At 43.5% G+C, this 22,237-nt stretch overlaps 1 protein-coding gene across 1 annotated transcript in view; it reads right to left on the reverse strand.

The window, feature by feature from the left end:
- Shc3 (SHC adaptor protein 3) overlaps nt 1-22,237 on the reverse strand; it is a 133,359-nt gene that overhangs the window by 16,987 nt on the left and 94,135 nt on the right. Inside the window, exons 8-11 of the mRNA XM_048447578.3 lie at nt 17,337-17,487; nt 15,754-15,841; nt 14,742-14,900; nt 11,886-12,181 (exon numbers count right to left, since the gene is read on the reverse strand). Of these exons, the coding sequence (XP_048303535.2) occupies nt 11,886-12,181; nt 14,742-14,900; nt 15,754-15,841; nt 17,337-17,487 (694 nt within the window). The remainder of the gene's footprint in view (nt 1-11,885; nt 12,182-14,741; nt 14,901-15,753; nt 15,842-17,336; nt 17,488-22,237) is intronic.

Raw genomic sequence — 22,237 nt, forward strand, 5'->3', positions numbered from 1 at the left:
CTCCCCTGCTCTTGGATTGGGAGAATCAACATAGTAAAAAATGGCAATTCTACCAAAAGCAATCTATAGATTCAATGCAATCCTCATCAAAATCCCATCAAACTTCTTCACAGATCTTGAGAGAACAATAATCAAGTTTATATGGCAAAAAAAAACCCCAGGATAGCCAAAACAATCTTATACAATAAAGGAACTTCTGGAGGCATTACCATCCCTGACTTCAAACTCTATTACAGAGCTACAGTATTGAAAACAGCTTGGTATTGGCATAAGAACAGAGAAGTCGACCTATGGAATTGAATAGAAGACCCGGATATTAACCCACAAACCTATGAACACCTAATTTTCGACAAGGGAGCTAAAGGTATACAATGGAAGAAGGAAAGCATCTTAACAAATGGTGCTGGCATAACTGGATGTCAACCTGTAGAAGAATGAAAGTAGATCCATATCTATCACCATGCACAAAACTCAAGTTCAAATGGATTAAAGACATCAACATTAACCTGACCACTTTGAACCTGATAGAAGAGAAAGTGGGATGTAGTCTACAAGATATAGGCACAGGAGACCACTTCCTAAGTAAAACCCCAGTAGCACAGACAATAAGGGAATCAATGAATAAATGGGACCTACTGAAACTGAGAAGCTTCTGTAAAGCAAAGGACACTGTCAGTAAGACAAAAAGGCTACCTTAGGACTGGGAGAAGATCTTCACAAACCCCTCATCAGACAAAGGTCCGATCTCCAAAATATACAAAGAACTCAAGAAACTAGACACTAAAATTCTAATTAACCCAATTTAAAAATGGGGTACTGAACTGAACAGAGAATTCACAACAGATGAACTTCCAATGGCCAAAAGACACTTAAGGTCATGCTCAACCTCCTTAGCGATCAGGGAAATGCAAATCAAAACCACTTTGAGATACCATCTTACACCTGTCAGAATAGCTAAACTCAAAAACACCAATGATAGCCTATGTTGGAGAGGATGTGGAGAGAAGGGAACACTCATCCATTGTTGGTGGGAATGCAAACTTGTGCAGCCACTGTGGAAATCAGTGTGGCGGTTTCTCAGGAAATTGGGAGTCAACCTCCCTCAGGACCCAGCAATTCCACTCTTGGGAATATACCCAAGAGATGTCCTATCATACTACAAAAGTATTTGTTCAACTATGTTCATAGCTGCACTATTTGTAATAGCCAGAACATGGAAACAACCGCGGTGCCCCTCAATAGAAGAATGGTTGAAAAAGGTGTGGAACATATACACATTAGAGTTTTACTCAGCGGTAAAAAAAACAATGACATCTTGAATTTTGCATGCAAATGTATGGAAATAGAAAACGCTTTATTGAGTGAGGTAACCCAGACCCAAAAAGAGGAATATGGTATGTACTCACTCATAAGTGGATTCTAGCCATAGTTAAAGGTCTTTGAGCCTATAATTCGTGATCCTAGAGAAGCTAAATAAGAAGGTGAACCTGAAGAAAATCATATAGTTATTCTCCTGGATATTAGAAGTAGACAAGATTGCCAGGCAAACTTGGGTGCACTGGGGGTGGGGGGGTGGAAGTAAGGGGAGATGGTTAGGGAGAGGGGGAGGATTGGGATGGCTTGGGGGAATGGGAGGGGGGAGGGAGGAAGGATGGTTATGGGAGCAGGGAAGTATATATCTCAACTAAGGGAGCCATTTTAGGGTTTGCAAGAGACTTGATTCTGGAGGGGTTCCCAGGCCCAAGGAGAGGTCCCCAGATTGTTTCCTGGGCAGCAGAGGAGAGGGTGCCTGAACTGGCCTTGGCCCATAACCCTACTGATGAATATTTTGCATGTCACCATAGAACCTTCATCTGGCGATGGATGGAGATAGAGACAGAGACACATATTGGAACACTGAACTTAACTCCCTAGATCCAAATGAGAAGCAGAGGGAGGGAGAACGTGAGCAAGGAAGGTAGAACCAGAGGGAACCTTCATCCGACGATGGATGGAGATAGAGACAGAGACCCACATTGGAGCACTGGACTGAGCCCCCAAGGTCCAAATGAGGAGCAGAAGGAGGGAGAACATGAAAAAGGAAGTCAGGACCGCGAAGGGTGTGCTCACCCACTGTTACAAGGGGACTGATCGAATGAGAGCTCAACAAGGCCAGCTGGACTGGGACTGAACGAGCATGTGATCAAACCGGATTCTCTGAATTTGGCTGACATGGGGGCTGACTGAGAAGCCATTGACAATGGCACTGGGTCTTGTTTCGTCTGCATGTACTGGTTTTTTGGGATCCTGATCTGTTTGGATGCTCACCTTCCTGGACCTGGAGGGAGGGGGGAGGAACTTGGACTTCCCACAGGGCAGGAAACCCTGATTGCTCTTGGGACTGGAGAGGGAGGAGGAGAGGGAGTTGGGGGAGCGGGAGGGTACTGGGAGGAGGGGAGGAAGTGGAAATTCTTATAAATAAATAAATAAGTAAATAAAAAAGGAAAAATGTATGTAAAAAAATAACTCGGGGAATAATAACTCTCTTAGAAATTAAATATACAATTTGCAAAAGCATATAAACATATGCTTGTATGCCACGGAGAGACAATGTTGAAAGGTTAAGAAATGCTCCAAAGATACAGAACCTTGAGGGAAACATAAGGTTTTACTCCTGCAGCTTTCCAGAAAGTTCCCCTTTAATGTTCGTAATGGCAGAGGTGCAGTCTGATGGCATTTATAAGCAAAATGACAAGGGGTCAAACAGAAATACGCTGCAAGATACTTAAAATGCTTCTGCCTTCCCTTAATTCCTGTTCTTTTTCCTTCCTGGAAAATCAATGCAAAATAAAGACAAAAAAGGCACCATGTCAGAGGGAGTGGGGGTAAACACAGTAACCCAACTGGGGTCTCAGCACCTGGGCTGCAGGGGGAGAGAGTGGACACAAAGGTGATCTAGTATAGGTATCAGAGAACAAGTGGGGGACACAGAGAGCCCCAGTGACTGCGGAAGTATGCCATCGTAGCGCAATTTAGTAACTAAAATCCCTAGTGTGTACTTTGAAACATGCTAGCGGCTACCTGAGTCAAGCCTACAGAGGACCTGGACACCGGAGCCACAGTGGTTTCTCCTAACACAAGCATGGTGTTCACCGCACCCTGCTGGCCCTGCTTGGCCAAAAGGATGAATCAACCATGAGTTTTAGACACACACGGACTGACGGGATGATTCAGGTGCCGAGCGCGCCATCTCTCCCACAACCTCTGTCACCAGCTCCCCTCCATGCTATTTTAGAGTCCCCTTCTTCAACACCCCACCGCAGAGACTCAGAGCTGTGTTGGGTGCCCTCCTCTCTGGCTTCCCAGTGACCTCAGTGCACAGCGAGAGAGAGCTCAGAGGCTGCTAGACGCCGGAGTAAATTTAGACTCAGACCGCTTTTTGCATCCTCCTTTCTCTGAGTAATCTAACTTGCCAAGCTTCCCCTTTATAGTCAGGGACCAGCCGATTACCATGAAAATCAGATGAATAAATATTGAAGAGAACGTGTTCAGTGTCTATTTCAGTGTCCTCACAGCGAGGAGGCAACTTTACATTTTTAATTAAGTCTCTCATTTCCATCTCCTTTCCAGCTAACGCTATCCTCTGTAGGATCAATTAAACCAGATAATCAGATCCAGCTAACAGCCCCCCAAAAGAATAGTCATCAGTGGGTACGACTTAACAAGCTTTCTTGATGTCCTGTGAATTCCGCTCCAGAATTAAAACTATATGATAGCACAACCCTGGGAATCAGCTCCCATGAGAACCTTATCACGATTCCATTTCCTCATTTTCTTCACACCTTGATACTGGTTTGTGAAAATGTAATAAAGTATTGTTAGCAGGGTGCAATGATTGGTTTCGACTGTTAACCCAACACAATCGGCAGTCACCTGGGAAAAGAGTTTCAATAAGGAATTGCCTAGATCAGATTAGCCCGTGGGCATGTCTGTAGGTGATTATCTTGATTATGATACTTGATGGGGGGGGGCACCCACCCACGGTGGGCAGTACTATTTCCAAGGCAGGGAATTCTAGACTGGATAGGAGCAGAGACAGAGAGTGGGGCCCAAGTATACATGCACTGGTTCATTACTCTCTGCTCTTCCCTGTGGATGTCTTTTAAAACAATTTGTAGGGATATAAAGACTTAGAAAATACATTTAATTGTCTTTTTCCTATGTGATGACGTACTCAGCTAGGCTTTTTTTAAAAAAAAATCATATTTTTAAATACCAATTTTTCCACGTGAAATATTTATATTCTCCCCAAATTTTTGAAGGTTTTTCTCTGCTATTTTCTCTTTGATAACCACAACTGAATTGCTGCAAGGCCTCTGAAGGAAGAAAGGGCTCCGGGATGCTTCTATTTAGGAAATCTTGCTTGTGGTTCTACACCTGTAAAAATTCACCGTAGGTCCAAATTAGTAGTGTTATATTTGCACACTCACACACCTGTAGAGGGCCGAGGTCTTCATGCTTACAGACAAGCACTAGGGAAGCCAAAGGAAGGCTAAGTTTATCGGTTTTACTCCCAGAAAGCTGGAAATGGATACAGTAATTACAGCCCAGTAATCTTTGCTGTATGTGGGGCCAGACCTCACCCGAATCCCCCAGATTATTATGCTTGTTTATCCAAGACTTGTCCCCTCTAGATTTTGAGCATTACTTACCACTCAGTCAAACCCATCCGTATGGGAGATGTCACTTGTACTTTACAACATCCTAGGTAATTTCTGAGTTATCTGTAGAGTCAGGCCAATCTTGACGTCACAGGGTATTTTGTTTACCCCAGTCAGCCTCCCTAAACCCTTATCTTGAGCATTGCTTCAAAGTCAACAGAACCCATCTTTATGGAAGAAGCCATGTGTACTTTGTAAAGAGTTTAAATATAAACATGTCGTAAGTTTTATTGTACATATAAGATTGAGTTAATTGCATCAGGAAACTTTCTCCAAAGCTATGCTGTGCTTAAATATGACTTAAATAAACTACCTGGAGTCAGACTCTAAAGTTTGAACCAACACCAGCTAACTAAGTCATGTTGAATCAAGTTTACTTCTTGTCTCCCATGGATTGTTATTCTACAGGCCCTGGTGTTTGCAGAGGACTCCCCCCCCCCCCCAACATACACACACACAAAACAACACACACACACACACACACCTCTCCTCAAATTTCTTGAACTCCCACCTCATAATCTGAAAAGGCCATGCTGGATCAAGTATCCACCCAATGTCTATTGAATACCTACTTTGTGAACACTCACTGTGTATCAGGCACTGTCCCAAGCCCTTGGGGATACTACAAGAGCAAGAAGGTTATTCATATATAAATTATAACCTAGGGGGAGCAATTTAACAAGTAAGTGCCCACTTTTGGTGATATATATTAAAGCAAAAGTAAATCAGGATATCTCTGGGCTTCCATTTGAATAGCAGTTGGGGAAGGGCTCTGTAACACGTCATCTCTTGCCTAAAGCAGTCTCCCTTACACTAAGAGGTGAGTGTGAACACGTCACCTTGATACCCAAACCAGATGGATGCACACCTACTGAAGCACTGTTGATTTATGAACAGACTTCAAACTTTGTGACAAACAGGTGCAGCAGAAAATCCTACCCGTGTAGAACCCATGTTTATGGGCTTAAGAAAAAAATAATCACATTTTCTGTCAAAACATGCTGAAGAAACATTTGTTAAGCTTCAATGTTGCTCACAATAAAAGCAATCACACGGAATTTCTCCCCAGAAACCCTCTGTCCAAGCTGGCCAAGGAATCAGGCAGGTGAGATTCACTCACCTTCTCATCTTCCAAATTCCAATTCCCCAGTCTCAAACCCAGCTTGGGTAGACCACCTGATGTTCTCTCTCCTTCCTCTCTGACCTCACTCCCAGGGGACTAAGCCAATCCTCTCTAACAGACTCCCTTCCTTACCCTGGCCAATTTCCAAGTCTCTCTCTCTCTCTCTCTCTCTCTCTCTCTCCCTCCCTCCCTCACTCCCTCCTCCCTCTCCTCTCTCTCTGGAAACCCACTGACTAAGGACTAGGGTGACCAGGGAATTAGGTAGGCAGTCTTCATTCTTCATTTCACCCTACAGTTCCAATTCTGAGTCTCACTCCTAGTCCTGTGGCAGGCCATCTGCAGGAGCCTGTCTTTCCCTCCTTTTTCCATTTCATGGGTCAAATCAGATATTAAGAAAGATAAAAAGGTTTTAGAATTGAATGAAAATAAAAATACAACATATCCAGACTTTTGGACACAATGAAGGCAGCTCTAGGAGGAAAGTTCACAGCGCTACGTACCTTCATATAAAAAAAGACTGGAGAGATCTCAAAAACTTAACAACACAACTGAAAGCTCTAGAGAAAAAAAGGAGAAATAATGAAATAATGCCCAAATGGAGTAGGAGACAGGGAATAATCAAACTGAGGGCTACAATCAAAACAATAGAGCAAAGACAGAAATACTAACAATGAAACAATGAGTTAGTTCTTTGAGAAAATCAGTATTCTTGACAAACCCTTAGCCAAATTAGCTAAAAGGTGGAGTGAGAAGATCAACAAATTAGAGATAAAAGGAGAGACATAACAACAGGCACACAGGAAATCCAGAGAATCATCAGGACATTCTTTAAAAACCTGTACCCTAACAAGTTGAAAATTTAAAAGAAAAAGATGATTTTCTCAATATACTCCACCCACCAAATTAAACCAAGATCAGATACGCAATTTAACAATCCTGGCTTCCTCATGGCACAAGTGCACACATAATAAATAGATGTAATAAAAAGAAATGTTACTAATAAATGTCATATTATTTATAAAATAAAATACAAATCAAAAATAGCAAAGATGATTTATATAAAGGAAAATGAAAGAGGCAGAAATCACAGCACCAGATATTGAGACAGCTTCAAAGCCATCCCGTCTAAAACAGGTCAGGATTTACACATGGATGAATGAGCAGTTCATCTGAGCATAACCACAGTCCAGAAAGAGAGCCCCAAACAGAAAGCACATATGTTGTAGGAGGAGGCTCATTGTGGCACAGAACACACAAAATAGTTAATAAGCGGTTACATGGAAACAAGCTCACTTGTTTTAGAGACTTAAAGATATTGGTCCTCAACCTCCTATTGCATCTAAAAGTCCCTCCAGAGAGAATTTAAATAATTGTGACATACAAAACTATGGAACAAACTAAAGAAAATATAAAAAAAAATAGTGGGTTTGTGATTTGTGGGTGAAGAAAAGTAGAAAACTCAAAATCACAAGTCTAGTTGGGAAAAAAGTGGATCCAGCTGAATCGTTCTGAAGAAAGATACTTCTATTTGTTGAGAAAAATCACAGACCAAACTGTCAGATAAAAAGAGATAAGTAAAAGAATACATTTAAAGATTCCATGACTGAAGAACAAAGCACAACGGCCTGGTAAAAAAGTCAGGCTCACCCACAGGCGACGAGGAATTCCCCTCTGTATGCTATGAACATGTTTTATTACCATTAGTTTATTTTAAAAAGCTGTTTTGCTCTATGGCAGGGCAGAATATAGGAAAACGGGAAATCTAAACTGAATGCTGGGAGAAAGACGGTGGAATCAGACAGACACCATGTAGATGAAGAAGGAGAAAGATGCCAGAACCTTACCAGTAAGCCACAGTCTTGTGGCGAAACACAGATGAATAGAAATAGGTTAATTTAAGATGTAAGAGCTAGCTAGAAATATACCTGAGCCATCAGCCAAACAATGTTGTAGTTAATATAGTTTTGTGTGATTATTCGGGTCTGGACAGCCAGGAAACATAAAAGCAATCTCGGCTTACCCACAGGTAAGCCAAGAGCATCAGACTTAGAAAAGATGCCTGGTCATCTGCTAGTGACATTTACTTAATGAAGGGAGAACCAGATGACAAATGTCCCTTTGATGTCACCCCACAGACCAGCCAAGGCAGACAGGCACTAGAAAGAAAGAGCAGGAATGAGCGCCCCTTGGGTTGCTAACCAGGAAGCAAACATCAGTTTTAGTGAACTCAGATGTACAGATTTCCTCTGACCCCAAATCTCCCATTCCTACCACCAGTCCCAAATGTACTGTCCCCTGTACAGAGAAAATCATGCATGAGGGACTTTGACAACATAGGCACCCAACTTCTCCAGAGGGCTTAGTAAGCGGCTCTCAGGGTGTGTGCATGGCAGACACTGGATAGCCAAGTGGGAAACCGTCCCATCTCAAAAGCACACCTTTGGAGCTGGAGAGCTGGCTCATAGATGAAGTGTTTGCAGTGCAAGTGTGAGGACCCGAGTTTGAATCCCCAGGACACACTTGAAGCCAGAGATGCTGCATACACCTGGAATCCAGTGTTCTTAAGGCAAGACGGGAGGTGGAGGCAAGGGAATTTCTGAAAGCTCATGGACCAGCTAGCTTGGTGTTCACAGAGCTAAACAACCAGTGACCCTTCCCAAACAAAGTGGAAGGTGAGGACTGGCACCTGAGGTTGACCTCTGACCTCTACACATACATGCCATGTATGTGCCCACATTCACAGTTGAGTATATCCACACTACAGGCATATAATCAAGTCTGCGATCTTCTAAAACCACAAATACATGATTATGTGTTTTCTCAGAGAAGGTGTATGTTTAAAAGAAAAAATAACCTTCACAGAAGACAAGCAAAGAAGTCGCTATACTCACTATGTTACATACTTGGGGCTGTGGCTGCCCCATAGAGACAGATGCTTTAACTATGCTAAGGGCTGTGTGTGGGGACATCTCAGTTCAAGTCCCTGAATCACATCAGGTGACCCCTACCCTCATCTATCTCCAAATACATAATCCAGCCAAACACTCTGCTCTCATTCCTACCCACCCATCACTTATCTAATTCTGTTAAGTAATTCTACCTTCCCTTCCCTTTTCACTGCAGAAGAGGTTTTAAAACAACAATCTTGGCATTTGTTCAACAGTTAAGTTGATTAAATTGCACTTACTGAACTTGGCAATTATTGGACTATGCCCAGGGTAGAGTCAAATACACTTATTGATTGGCAGATGGACAAGCCAGATAAACCCACAGAATTACTCAGGCAGAATTGGACTACCACCTTGGTGTCAGGAGGCTGTACCTCTCTGACCAGGAAAACATGAGGCTAATTAATGGGGGTGGCCTGCTGCCCAGGACATTTTCTAACCTACAGAAAAGTCTGGGGGTGTTCCAGTTTGGGAATTCTTTGGGATAAACATGGAAAATCCGGTAGACTTTAACTTCTATGTTCATTGAGAATATTGTAGGAAGGAATGGTGCTGTTGTTGTTGCTGTAGTGTGTTTGTGTGTATGTGTGGGTGTTTGCACTCATGTGTACAGCTGCCTTTGAAGGTCAGAAGAGGGTATCAGATCCCCTAAAACTAGATTACAGGCAGTTATAAGACACCTGATGTAGGCGCCAAGAACCGAACTCAGGCCCTCTGTAAGAGCAACAAACAACAGGCACTCTTAACCTCTGAGTCATCTTTCCAGTCTCCAAAAATGTTACTTTGCGAAGTCTTTCCTTCACAGTTATCTTTGTATTTTATATTCTAGGTTTCAGTTCCAAATGACGGTCCTTTTCCATAGAGTATAAAACATGAATAACGTTTTAAGTGTCCATACAGTAAGCTCTTATTGTGTGTGTGTGTGTGTGTGTGTGTGTGTGTGTGTGTGTGTAAGAGAGAGAGAGGGGGGAGGGGAGGGGGAGGGAGAGGGGGAGAGGGAGAGGGAGAGAGAGAGGGAGGGAGAGAGAGAGAGAGAGAGAGGGAGAGGGAGAGAGAGGGAGAGAGAGAGAGAGAGAGGGAGAGGGAGAGAGAGGGAGAGAGAGAGAGAGAGAGAGAGAGAGAGAGAGAGAGAGAGGGAGAGAGAGAAGCGTGCCACCGTGTGCAGGTAGAGGTCAGAGGAAACTTCAGGTGTCGGTCCTCATCTACCTTGTCCGAGACTCTGTTGCGATCTCTCATTGTTCACAGCTCCCTGAGTCAAACTAGCTGCAGGGAAGTTTCTGGTCTCTGCCTCTGTGCAACATTGCTTTATGTCAGCTTCACACAAGATAAAGTCAACTGAGAGGAGGGAACCTCAATCAAGAAAATAATTCCATATGATCAGGCTGTAGGCAAACCTGTTTAGGTCGTTTTCTTAACTAGTGATTGATGGGGAGGGTCCAACCCATCACTGGGCTGGTGGTCCTGGGTTCTATGAGGAAGCAGGCCAAGAAAGTCATAAGGAGCCAGTAAGCACCCTTCCATGGCCTCTGCATCAGTGCCTGCCTCCAGGTTCCTGTGCTGTTTGAGTTCCTGTCCTGACTTCTATTGAGGATGAGGCAGTACTGTGTAAATAAAAAAAAAAAATGCTTTTCTTCCCAAGTTGCTCTGGCTATGGTGTTTCGTCACAGTGAGACCTATGTAACTAAGGCAGTCTCACATCTCACTGTGAGAGAATTAGGTTACTGATGCTACTATGCCTGGCTTTCGTGTGGACTCTAGAGATTCACACTTAGGTCTTCATGCTTGTATGGTGTAGGGGGTTGAGTGAAAAATGCCCTCCATAGGTCTCATTTGGTGATGCTGCTTACAGGGGATTGTGGGACTTTAGGGAGTGCAGCCTTCCTGAGAAAGTGCGTCACCGGGAGTGGGCTTTTGAGAGTCTGCAGTCTCATCCTGCTTCCAGTTCACTCCCACTGTGTCCCGTCACATAGACAAAATGTGACCAGCTGGCTTCCCACTCCAGCTGCCATGCCATCTCTGTGGTGAGATTTTGTTTGTGCTTTAGCAAATAAAACTTGCCAGAAGATCAGAGAAGCAGAGCAGCCAGCCACAAGTTCTTACCTCTACCTCGTCCTCACACCGAATGGTCGATCCTGTCTCTACAAGTCCTCAGACTGAATCCCATCTGTATGAAACCTCAGACTGAATCCTGAGCTCCTGTCTCCTCCCACCTTACATTCCTCATTCCTCTCTCTGCCCAGCCATATCACTTCCTGTTTCCACCTCCCTAATGCTTTGATTAAAAGTGTGAGTCACCACTGCTTGGCTCTGTTTCTCTTTTAGACTGATTCAATCTCGTGTAGCCCAGAGTGGCCTTGAACACACAGAGATCTGTCTGCCTCTGCCTTCTGTCTTCCGAGAACTGGGATTAAAGGTGTATGCCACTATTGCCTGGCTTCTATGGCTAACTAGTGACTTAGCTCTGCACTCTGATCTTCAGACAAGCTTTGTTATAGTACAAACAAAATATCACCACACATCTCCACCATTATGAATTCTTCCTCTTGAACTGTAAGCCCAAATAAGCCTCTCTTAAGCTGACTGTGGCCATGGTATTTTAGCATAGCAACAGAAAAGCAACTAATATACACAGCAATCTCTTTACCTTTTGAGCCTTTCCGTAGCTGCTATTTCATTGTCTTTTAATAGAAGATTGATTCTTAAATTCTAAATTATCAGTGTGTATGTATACACATGAGCATGGGTGCCCATGGAGGCCAGAAAAGAGCACTGAATTCCCCAAAGTTGGTGCTAGAGGGGGTTGTGAACCCCCAAATGTGGGTGCTGGGAACCAAACTTAGGCCCTCTGCAAGGGCAGCAGTACTTGAAACCACTGAGCCATCATCCCAAGTCACATTTCCTTATCTTAAAGGGTATAATTACTAAAGCTTTTATCCTGGGCTATGATCATTTTCCAAGTTTCATAACTCGCACAGATCACTACCACTTTTTACATAAGTCTCCTTTCCTGGCAGGTACATGCAGATAGAGAAGGCAGTGTGGATATGGTCCTATGCAAGGTCTAATAAATAGACGTGGTTAAAGGTAGTCATGATACCATTGGAAGGTACTCACCGTGCCTTCCGGGTCCACCAGCAGCAGATGCTTGGCCTGGCCATTGTGCATGCCCGTAAGGACAAAGGAACCAGGGTTGGTAGTACTCTTTCTGACTAGGAAGTCTCCATCTTCCTGCAACAGTGACTCTGCCTCCTTCCTGCTCATCTCTCCTTGGTACCAGGGTTCAGCATCAAGCTCCTCAAGCATCTTGGCATCTGGGGCTCTGGGTGAAACAGGGCTAATGCACTCCACAGACGCTGCCTTGCTCAACACGGGCCCCAGGGGCTGGTTCTTGAGAGCATCTTCAAAAGGCTCTGTCAACAACATATGACAGTCACAAATCAATCCCCGGAAGAGAGCAATAAAAATAGAGTAAGAGAGGAGAATTAAAATGTAACTCTTGACGGAGGCTGGCAGCAGAAATGGATAGTCGGAACTAGGATTTAAATGCAGCGCCCGAATGTTGGCATGACTCGCTGGTGAGTCTACTTCCCAGACAGCTGGGGGCTGGGCCTGGATCCGAGGATATGAGCACACACTTTGTCTGGCGGGATAGGACTCCAATGCTGTGCACTGCAAGAAGGCAGGTACAGCTTACCATTTCACACCACCTCCCTTCTCTGAACCGTTGGTCAGCCTCCGTAAGACCCCTTGTCCATTCCCACCTCACCCCTCACCAGCTGCAGCATTTGGGAGAGCAGGCCCTGCACCCCACCTGGGCAGCACAGTAGAACTGACCCTGTTGACAGGGGCCCTGGTGAGCGGCCGAGAATGTGAGCACGGAGGACCTGGTGCTGCCCCTCATCTGCTATAATTTGGAGTGGGCGAGGGAGAGATGCCACATTCCCACCCTTTGCCACCTGTGGCAGGTAGGAGAGCTGGCCCTGAGGCCATGAGAACGGGAGCTGCAGCACTCGGGAGAGTGGCCGCTGCACGTCACCTAGGCAACACAGTAGAGCTGGCCCTGAATGAGTAGGTGTGGGTGAGCCACCCCTGAGGTCATGAAAGCAGGAGATCTGTCCCTGCCCCCTCACCAGATCCAGCACTCAGGAGAGTGGGCCCTGCATGTCACCTAGGCAACACAGTAGAGCTGGCCCTGAAGGGGTAGGTGTAGGAGAACTGGTCCTGCCCCTGGCTCCTTGCTACATAGGGTGAACTAACTGGAGCAATGCTGGAGTTCACCCTGGTGGTGAGCACAAGAGCTAACTGGCAGGTTGGTCAACCTTGTAACCACCCAGGCTCAGAACCAGGGCTACAAGTTGACCCACCCCAACATCCACCCCATCTGTGATCTGCTGGAGCACATGAAGAGGCCAGTCCTGAAGACCCAAAACTGCAGGATCTCCACAACACAGTGTAACAACAGGATATCCAAGAGGAGTCCCAGTGAGGGCCCAGCATTGATAGCATCGCAGAAACCAGAGGCCTAAAGCCAGACCAATGGCTCTTGGCTGTAAACGATCATTGCAGGTAAAGACATATGCACTAAAGGATTTACGGCGTGACTCACTGGGTTGCACTACCGTTTCCACAATGAGATTTCTCTTTTCCCTTTTACTTTCTTTTTTTCTTCTCTCTCTTTTTTTTCTCTTAAATCTTATTTTATTTTGGGAGAAGGATACAAGGGCAGAGGGTGGATATGAAAGGATGGGGAGATGACTGGGATCGAGATGTATGATGTGTAAGCCACAAGGAATAAAAAGTAAAAGGAAGGAGGAGGAGGAGGAAGAGGGGGAGGAGAAGGAGAAGAAGAAGAAGAAGAAGAAGAAGAAGAAGAAGAAGAAGAAGAAGAAGAAGAAGAAGAAGAAGAAGAAGAAGAAGAGAAGAAGAAGAAGAACAACAACAAGAAGAAGAACAAGAAAAGAAGAAGAAGAAGAAGAAGAAGAAGAAGAAGAAGAAGAAGAAGAAGAGAGAGAGAGAGAGAGCCACTCACAGAGGCAATCCACCCATATGCATAAACTCCTCTCCCCCCTTTCTTTCCTCTCCCTCCCCCTGTCTCTCCTGTCCCTCCCTCCATGTATGTATATATTATGTATGTATGTTTATCCTCATGAGCTTCCAAAACCCTTTCCAAGTTCCCTAACAGTTTCTACTCATTGCATTTCAGTTCATGCATTTTCCTCTAACTATGTATCAAAGAGGAAGTCCCCATGACAGTGTCAGTTGATACTGCCGAGCCCAGTGGGGTCCCACCTTTCCCTTCACCTTTCTCTACAGCTCACTGCTGAGTGTGTCCCACCCCCTGACAGCATGTACTTGGTTGTTTAAACCCCACCAGAGGAAGGCCATCTGTTTCGATGCCCCTGTGTCATTTCAGTAATTAGAAATGTATTTGATACATGGTCAGCACTGGATAAAATTTTGGAAGAAGTTGAGAGGAAGGGCAAGAGGGGAAATGGGAGTAAATGGATGGGGTGCGGAGGGAAGGGCAAGCAGAGGGGGAGAGGAGAGGAAAACTTGTGGGAGGGAGGGAGGGGTGGCAGAGGAAGGACACTGTAAACAAGGTACATAGCCATTTCTCATCCTTGCTGGTAAACTGAGATCTCTGACTATGGCCACACCATCTCTGTACCTTTGAAATCATACAGCAGTTAGCACAGCATGGTCAATTAACACTCAAATGAGCACACATATTTGTTTACATTGTTGGTCTTCAAGAGGAAAACTAGTTTCCCCAAAAGAAAGTCATGTAACCCCAACACCTTACTTGAACCCAATCAAAGTCCAGCAGAAAATCCAGTGGTAATATGGATATCAGGTAAAAGACAGAAGAGAGAGAGCAATGGGCACTTATTCATGTCAAAGACATCATAGGGAGGGCAACGGGCACCTATTCATGACAAAGGCAGCGTAGAAAGAGCAACGGGCACCTACTCATATCAAAGAGGTCCTTCCGTGGGCTGCTCTCAGTGCTGCTGCTTGCTGCTGGCCAAACCTGTGGAGGGACTGGCTGGGTGTTGACATAGGTCGGTGTCTCTCCTAGCAGAGCCATGTGCCCTTTCCCTTCTGGTGTGCTGTAGATGTCCAAGGAACCTGCACCAAGAAAGTGAGCCCTGTTACCTCTTACAATGGCAACATTTTTCCAGCCTCTGTGTCTGGAATACCTGGAATTACACAGAGCTGTTCCTTAAGCTTGCTGGTGAGAACATTTATTTGTAGTTAATTCTCTTCTAAGCCTGTCAGTACCCAGCCCCACTTAAGACACTTCTCAGTTCTTCATGTCAAAAAAAAAAATCTGCCAGTCAGGGTGAACACTGGTGGTTAAATGCCTTGCTCAATATGGCTGACCAGGTTGTTGGTGCTCCTGGACCCTAGGAGCTGAGCATTGAGTAACAATGTGACCTCCCAGTGAGCCAAAGGGGTGCTGAGGCTAGGTCTGGGGTCTCAGTTGTTTTGTCAGAGGTAATATGGAAAGTGTTACCCAAGAGCACCGGCTTGGGTCACTCTTTCTGTGAGTTACCATCTCTGCTCGCTTGTATAACAGAAGCCTTGTTAAATTCCTCTAGGAAGGATGGTTACTGGCAAACAGATGAATAAATTCTCATTTATTCTGGGGAGAGCATATCTACCAGTTTCAAATAAGATCTTGAAGCTGGGTGAGTTGACTCATGCCTGTCACCCCAGCTCTCAGAAGGCTACAGCAAGAGGATCACAGCAAGTTCAAGGCCAGTCTGAGCTATAACTTTGCATCGCCAAACACTAAAACAAACTTAAAAACGAAAAGAAAAATCACACAAGAGCTTAAGACATACGAAGCTGTGGAGTCTTGGGTGCCTGCCGAATTTTCATGTTCCTGATGTCTCCAGGGACTCTCGCTCCTACTCACGGGGACCAGAGAAACCCATGGTCAGTGCATCAGCTGTGTAGAGCAGGCTCTGCCGCTTACCTTGCCTGGTGGGTGCTCGCTGCCAATCTTCACCAAAGGTGTCTCCTAAGTGTCTTCCCTGGTAGTAAGTTTGCTCTTTCCCTGCAAACTGGAGACAGATGTGGATACTCAGAAAGAGGGAAGTGTCTTCTCATTCCTCATCTTTGTGAGCTATGGTGTGGTGAGGGGGGCTTTTGGGGAGTTGATTCATCCTCTCTGACATCACCTTTCCATGCCTGTCTCACAGTGGCCTTGTATTCAAAAGATAACCTTGCATAGTTGTAAAAAAAAATCCACAATCTCATTAATTCTACAACATTTTCTCCTTGTTTTCATGACCCCAATAATCCCTCCCAAGGGCGACCACAGAGAGATCTTGGGACAGCAGCTGTCCACTCTCCGAGGAGCACACTCCTGAGAAGCAGGAAGCTGCAGTGCCACAGCCTCCATGTCGGCGCTGTCCTGGCATTTTTATGGGTACCAATAACCTTATTATCTCCAGGGTTGGAAACGTAGCTCAGCTCACCAAGCATATGACCCCGGATTTCATCCCTAAGTGTCACAAAAAAGAGGGGGAGAAAAATCTCTTGAGCTTCCATAAAAGACAAAAATGTAATAGTTTTAGAAAGCAGGGCTGAGGTGAAGGGTGTTTGAGCTGGAGGGTGTGAAAGCTCACTGTAAGTGACAACTTGATGCAACCTAGAAGAGACAGACCTGGGAATGGGGTCCCAATGAGGGATTGCCTACATTCGCTTTATTTATGGGAATGTTAGCGGGGCATTCGGCCTTTGAAGTAAGTTGGAAAAACCGAGACCACTGTGCGCTGTTGCACTGTCTAGGCAGGGAGGCCTGAGCTGAATTAGAGTGGAGGAAGTGATCTGAGCACAAGCGAGCACGCAGCATTCACGCACACCTCTTCGCCCTTGACTGTGGTTAATTCACGCACACCTCTTCGCCCTTGATTGTGGTTAATTCACGCACACCTCTTTGTCCTTGACTGTGGTTAATTCATGCACACCTCTTTCCCCTTGACTGTGGCTAATTCACGCACAACTCTTTGCCCTTGACTGTGGTTAGGATGTGGCTCGCTGCTTCAGGCTCCTGCCCCGACTGCCCCACAGTGACATAGCTTGCATAGCCCTTTTTTCCCCTCAGCTGGTTAGAGTTAGGGTATTTTATCATAGCAACAGAAATGAAACCGGACCAGAGTGGTGAATAAACAAAATAGAAAAAAAATAATGCTTAAAATTCAGAACTTAAGGGGACGGGTTCACTCTCTTCAGGGAGCCCACATACCATGGGTCTTTTAAAAGCCTGGGATCCTGCCATCCCCTTGTTAAAACCACAGCATGGTGGAATTGGGGCTCAGACTCAGGTCACTTTTATTCATGTCTCAGACATGGCACTGGGGTTCTGAGGCACTTGGTCAGTGCACTGTGAGGTCAAACCGAAGCCCTCCCTTCCATGTTCTTTGTGATACTGGTAGAAGAAAGCCTGCGAGGGATCATGTCCAAAGCTAAGTGGAGTATCAGCCAAAAACAACACTGAGGAGGATAAATGCAAATGGGGTCATCTTTGACCCAAGAAGAGAACCCCAAACTTACCTGGGCTGCGTCAGGAGCGTGGGGTCTGGCTTTCAATCGAGCATCAAGAAATCCCCCTGGAGGGGGCATCTTGCTGGGAATGCTGTTGTAGTATGGGTGATCAGGACCATCTCCCTCCTCTTCAGTCCATGGCTCATCTAGACTCTGCATTCTGTTAAAAGATTTTCAGTGACCTTCACTCAGAATTGAGCATATAGGCAGACCTAATGACTCTGACATCAGTGCCGCCTATAGTAACCAAACATTGAGTATGGTTTAAGTGTGGCCTCGAACACACACAAGCTCATGTTTTGAAGGTTTGGTCCCCATGGTGGTAATGTTACAGGGTGGTGGGATCTTTAAGAAGTGGAGTCGCTCGGTCACAAATGAGACATCTACATCACCCCATCTGTTACTACCCTCCCTGTCCCTCCAGTACTTAGGGGTCATGCAGAAGAGCAAGGTAGAAATATCCTAAGCCCTGAAGGTTGGAGAGGTCCAGAGCAAAACACTGTCAACTGTACAAGTCGGGGCCACACACAACTAAAAAAATAAATATTTTCCAACAATGAAATAAACTGTAAGATCAGTACTGTTGAGGTATCTTAGATAGCCCTGTTACTTGTATCCTGTGGTAGCCTTATAAGCTAACAGCTATCAATCAATGATAACCATCACCCAAGTAGTCACAGATGGAACAGTTCGGAGCCTCCTTCAAAAGCTGGTTCCCCTCCCCCCAAAAAATATCATTATTCTCCTTGTCTGTGATGGTATGAAAGAAAATGGTCTCCAAAAGGAGTGGCACTACTAGAAGGTGTGGCCTTTGGGAGGAAGCATGTCACTGTGAGGGTGGGCTTTGAGGTCTCTTTTGCTCAAGCTTCCCTCAGTGTGCCTATCAGTTGACTTCCTGTTGCCTGAAAGATGTAGGACTCTCAGCTGCCAGCTGGACATCTGCCTGCATGCAACCATGCTCTCCGCCATGATGATAATGGGCTGAACCTCTAAAATTGTGGGTGAGTCACCCCATTTAAATGTTTTAATTTGTGAGAGTTACTGTGGTCATGGTGCCTCTTCACAGCAATAAAAAACCCAAGACACTGTCTGAGTGTTCCTTTGAGCACCCAGTTCCCCAAGCTGTCTTTTAAAAAATTTACTTTTAATTATCACATAGTAATTTTGCACATTTATTATGGGGTGTTGTGTGCTAACTTGATACATTTATACAACACACAGTGACCAAATTAGAGTAATTAGCATTCCCATCTCCTTAAGCACTTATCATCTGTTTGTGTTTGCCAAAGCTGTCTTTATTTAACCTGATGCAGAGCTTGCCTGGGGCATCTGTCAAAAATATTCAGAGGCAAATGTTTATCATGTGGCCCACATGAAACTGGGAATAACATTTGGGTCAAAGAATTTTTATTAGTGGAAGTGAGTGAAAAAGAATATAGAGTTTATGGAGTTAGAGGGGGAACAGCCAACAAAGCAAATAGCCACAACCAATGGCAATCACAAGCCTAAAATAAGAAGCTGGGATGTTAATAAACTCCCACACATTTATCTAGAAGGCTACACATTTTCCACTATTTGCAGGGTTCAGCTTCTGCTCATGCCACAGGGGGTGACATGGCCCTAAATTCTCGCTTCTTACCTAAACAGCTCACAAATAGAAGGTGAAAACAAAAAAATATTCAACTGATTCACCATATGTTGAAGGAGTGCACCAACACACACATACACACAGATATACATATACACACATATATAATACACATATACATAGAAGGCATATGCATACAGATACATACATAGGACACACACAAACACACATACATATACACATGCGCACATATAACATATACATGTGTGTAAATATACATGGAATCATATGCACATACACATGTTCATATATACATGCACACACATGCAGCTCTTCAGTAAAGACTGACAGGCTAAACTGTTCAACATTCAAGGAAACCCCTGTAATTGTTAGTGAAGGAACGTAGCTAACCAAGTGGAGACATCAGTGGACATAAATGACAAGTGTAGATTATAGAATTTATATAATTAATTAAATGAAGTCACTAAAACCACCACAAACATTAATAACATACATCCTGGAAAGAGAAAATATATAAGATTCAGTCTTGCAACCTTCTATTACTTACATTTTTAGTGTCAGCAAAAAAAATTATAAACTATAAAAAAAGAAAGGATAGCTCATATACAGGAAAAAGAAGTCAGTAGACAATGTCACAAAGAGATCTCAGACTTAAGGATAAATAAAAACTAAATATGTTCAATCAATTAAAAGAAATGACTCTAAAACACTAAATATGAAAATTGTGTCTCACAAAGTGGGGCTTACCAGCATTCATAAAGAAATAAAATAACAATAAGTTCTAGGATTGAAAATTCTACCACCACTTCAAACAGTTCACTTAAGCAAATAACAGGTTTGGGAGGTGGAAGAAGAAAGGCAACATTTTAAAATAACTCAGCTGAGATGAACCAGTCTGAGGAACAGGGAGGAAACTACCAAAAGTGCACAGAGCCTGAGAAACCAAGAATGCCAACATGTATGTAGTAGAGTCCCTGACACAGAGCCTGAGAGACCTGTAGAATACCAAGAATGCCAACATGTATGTAGTAGAGTCCCTGACACGGAGCCTGAGAGACCTGTAGAATACCAAGAATGCCAACATGTATGTAGTAGAGTCCCTGAAGGAGAGCAGACTGAAGAGGGCAGGGAAAATACTGGCCTCATTACGGCACAAATCTTCCCAAATCAGCTAAAAGAAAAAGTTGTTCTATACAACCAAGAGGCTAGCTAAAAAGTTCAGCTTGGATAAACTCAGAGAGTCTTATGCACTCTAATCTAACTATTTAAAGTCAAAGAGGGCATCCGGGGGAGATGCTCAAGAAAACAAGGGATCCTCATGGTATTAATTGCTGATTTCTTCCCAGACACAAAGGAGGCCAAAGGCAGGGAAAAGGAAGATTTCTTGTCATGAAGTCCACATCCAAAAAGCAATGCTGTCAAAATGAGGCAGAAAACATATTCCAAGGGAAGTAAAAGCCGGAGAAATCCACTATAGAAAATATCCTCCTTAGGAAATACTATGGCAAGTATATTAAGCTGAAGCTAAGTGGATAATCAGTAGAAATGTACAATCAAAGGAAACAGCAGAAAATAATGGCAAGTCTATCTACACAAAACTATAAATTCAGTGTTGTCTAAAATTTCCTTATTCTCCCCTTCTCATTTAAAAATACACGAAGCAGTGTGACTGTATTGATGAACACACAATGAATAAAGGTTTAATTTGCACAATAACAGCAGAATGGAAGAACTGGAGAGATGTCACAGTGGTTAGGAGCACATGGAGCTCTTGCTGAGGACTCAAACTCTGCTCCCATCCCACACAGAGTGGCTCACAACTGCCTCTAATTCCAGCTTCAGAGGGTCTGAACCTCTCTTCTGGCTTCCATACTGCATTCATTTGTGCACTCGAGGGAAGACGCTCACACGTTTGCTCATACACACATATACACAAATACAAACACACATAATTCAAAACAAGTCAATGTTTTTAAAGAGTAGTATAATGGAGTGTGGAAGAATGAAGCTATATAGAAGCCAATCTTTGGTATATTACTAAGTTCTTTAATCTGAATATATAGTTATAAATCAATATATTAACTATAATCCTCTGGTCACTACTTTAAAAGTAGTGAAAGAGAAAGAAGTTAAATTGCACACTTGAAAAATGTTTATTTACATACTTACACAAAGGAGACAGCAATGGGCATATAAGAGGATAAAAGGGCACAAAGAAAAATTTGCTCAATAGCGGGAGGAAATCCTAACATCAGCAATTGCATTAAATATAAATATATCAAATGCTCTTCTTAAAAGACAGAGGTTGACAGACAAGTAAGAAAATGATCCAATAGTAAGTTTTCAATGAGCAACATGCTTTAGAAAAAACAAAGGGAAAAACAGAAAGTTCAACACTAATATGGAGAAATACTAATTGCCACTTTATTATTATATAGGATGACTGGGCAGAAGACTAGGAAATAGAAGTTTGCACAGAAAAACTAACCAGACCGAAGAGACATCAATGGCACATTCTAACCAAAAACAACAGCATAAAACTTCTTCTCCCACGCAGAGGGAACATCCCCCAGAAGAAAGCACATAATGTCAAACTTATCTAATAATAAACTTAAAATTTTTTAAAGAATTAAAATACAAAAGGTATTTTTGATAATAATGGAATCAATGTAGAAATCAAAGTAGACTCCTACAAGATTAATATGAGTTAAAATTAGCACATTCCTAAATAAACAGATCAAAAAGATTCCAAGGGAAATTAGGAATTTAAAGAATATCTAAAGAATGGATTCTTGCATATAAAAAGTACACAAAATCAGTTGTATTTTATACATTGATGATGATTAAAAACAAAAATAAAATAAGAAATCTTTGGAGCATCAAAATGGGAAAATTTTAAGGGGAAAAGTTATGTAATCAGGGTTAGACATACACTGAAAATTATAAAACACATTGAAAAACACAATCCACAAAATAGGAAAATATTTGCTAATAATACTTCTTTAAGGTAGCATGTATCTACAATCCCTACAGCTCAACAATTTAAAAGAAAAACAACCCAATATTTAAAAACTAAAAATTTGAGCAGATCTTTCCCCCCAAGAAGATAGACAAATGGTCAGCGGCACATGAAAGATGTCTGATAGCAAAATCAGAAAAAAAGGCAGGACAAATCCATCATCAAAGAATTTCTTGCCCACTAGGGCAGCCATAATCAAAGATAAGCACAGCAACAAATATTGATGAGGGCACAGAGGAGTGAGAGGCCCCTACAATGCTTACGGAAATGTAAATTGCTACT

The sequence above is a fragment of the Myodes glareolus genome, chromosome 14 (assembly GCF_982192425.1).
Source record: "Myodes glareolus chromosome 14, mMyoGla1.1, whole genome shotgun sequence".
NCBI lineage: Eukaryota > Metazoa > Chordata > Mammalia > Rodentia > Cricetidae > Myodes > Myodes glareolus.